The sequence below is a fragment of the Saccostrea cucullata genome, unplaced genomic scaffold (assembly GCF_032062105.1).
Source record: "Saccostrea cucullata isolate Sc308-1 unplaced genomic scaffold, CSIRO_AGI_Scuc_v1 ctg6229, whole genome shotgun sequence".
Taxonomy (NCBI): Eukaryota; Metazoa; Mollusca; class Bivalvia; order Ostreida; family Ostreidae; genus Saccostrea; species Saccostrea cuccullata.
The window spans coordinates 34,771-36,432 of NW_026928820.1; the positions used below are offsets into that span (position 1 = coordinate 34,771).

Sequence of the window (1,662 nt, forward strand, 5' to 3'; positions counted from 1 at the left end):
CAAAATTATATGTTAAATTTATTGCACCTATAAAATTCAACAATTATATATTACATGTACAGTGTATATATAAAAACCACAATAAAAGATCAAATCAACAGAAACTCAAATAGAATCCTGACATTAGTAACATTAAAGGAATGTTAAGGAGTAGCATTGTTTATAGCTGTTAGATTTTTCTCAAGATCTTCATAATGTTTTGCTACAATATCTGCTTGTTCAGAAAATTCGGCATCCACTTGGTCACACGTTTCATACTGACGAGCCAAGAATTCTGTCCAATCACTTTTTCGTCGCTCACGTTCTTTTTCTATAAATTCTGTCTGCAGAACAAATAGAGAAAGCAAAAATAAATTTTAAACTGGTGGCACCTTAAGTAAAATTCTACTAGAATACATTACAAATCCTGCACATGATACATGCACAACAAACTAAGATTCTATTGTTAGAATTGACTATAACAGTAAATACAAAGTTTAATCTGATTGCAAATTTAACTTGACAGAGAAATAAAATCCTCTCAGCACTACTGCCAGATATGTCCTGGTCATAAGATATTAACCCTTGGTTATTGTTTTTTAATAGTTTAGGTCTTCCAAATCACTCTGACATATCCAGGGTATTTGAGATATTGGTGATTGAGAGTTGTATTTGTATTTGCACTTACATCTACTTTGTTTTCTTTTTCCTCGACTCTCTTACAAACCTCTGTTGCAACTTTTACTGCAAGATAAATAATAAATAATTCATGGTTACTGATAACGCCTCAGAGACTTTAAAGGAAATACATGAAAATCAGTTTGGTTTGTGCTTCACAATTTAATTACATTCTTAAGTGCTTCACTTAATAACATTCAACTATGACATCTGATTTGTGCTTCACTGAATTACATTTGACTGTGATACATCTAGTATACATTTGGCTGTATAATTTATGTCACCTTTAATCATGTTAATTACATTTGGCGGTGCTATTTATGTGTCAAATAATTACATTTGGCGGTGATATTTGCCAGAAAATGGTCCATTCCTTCCTTGGCCTCTGGTAAAAGGCCATCTTTCATTTCTTTTATTTCTTCATCCAGTTTCTTTAGTCTTTCTTTTTCATGGTTGCCTCTTTTTTCCTTTGTAAAAACAATATTTCACATAAATACATGTCCATGTAAAAGATTTTGTCCATGGGTCACAAAATTCCAAGTTAAGCTAATATAAGATTCCTGAGGAAGTAAATTAGATTCTAAATTTTTTTAATCATAATCCCTTAGTTAGATTGCATCATGAGATAAAAGTATTGCTATAAGATAAAAAAAAGATTTAAAAAAAAAAACAAAATCTGCATAATAAAAATTATCCTGTTTACAATTTTCATTTCACTATTTTGACAATGATTTTCAGTGAAAATTTTCACCATGTAAAAAGTCAAGACTACTGCCTGGTCACTTTTTCTCCTGTGTATAATACAACCTATGTTTCCGCCCAAATTTTCAGGAAAGCAATTCAGGTGAGCATTGTGAAACCTGGTATTTTGTAATTTGACCAAATAATAATTATGCATAATTACACACAATATTATTTCAGCAGTGGTAAAAATAAGTTCCACTTTTCATTCTGCAATTTTTCATACATTTAGGTTTGAAATAATACATCCAACACCTTGCTATG

The 1,662-nt window shown here is 30.5% G+C and overlaps 1 protein-coding gene across 1 annotated transcript; it reads right to left on the reverse strand.

The window, feature by feature from the left end:
* LOC134278826 (biogenesis of lysosome-related organelles complex 1 subunit 5-like) lies at positions 1–1,152 on the reverse strand. The gene is made up of 3 exons (XM_062761125.1): positions 995–1,152; positions 668–723; positions 1–323 (listed from the first exon to the last, which is right to left on the reverse strand). The coding sequence occupies exons 1-3, from the start codon at positions 1,062–1,064 to the stop codon at positions 144–146; spliced, it is 306 nt and encodes a 101-aa protein (XP_062617109.1). The 5' UTR covers positions 1,065–1,152; the 3' UTR covers positions 1–143.
* Between the last annotated feature and the right edge of the window lie 510 nt (positions 1,153–1,662).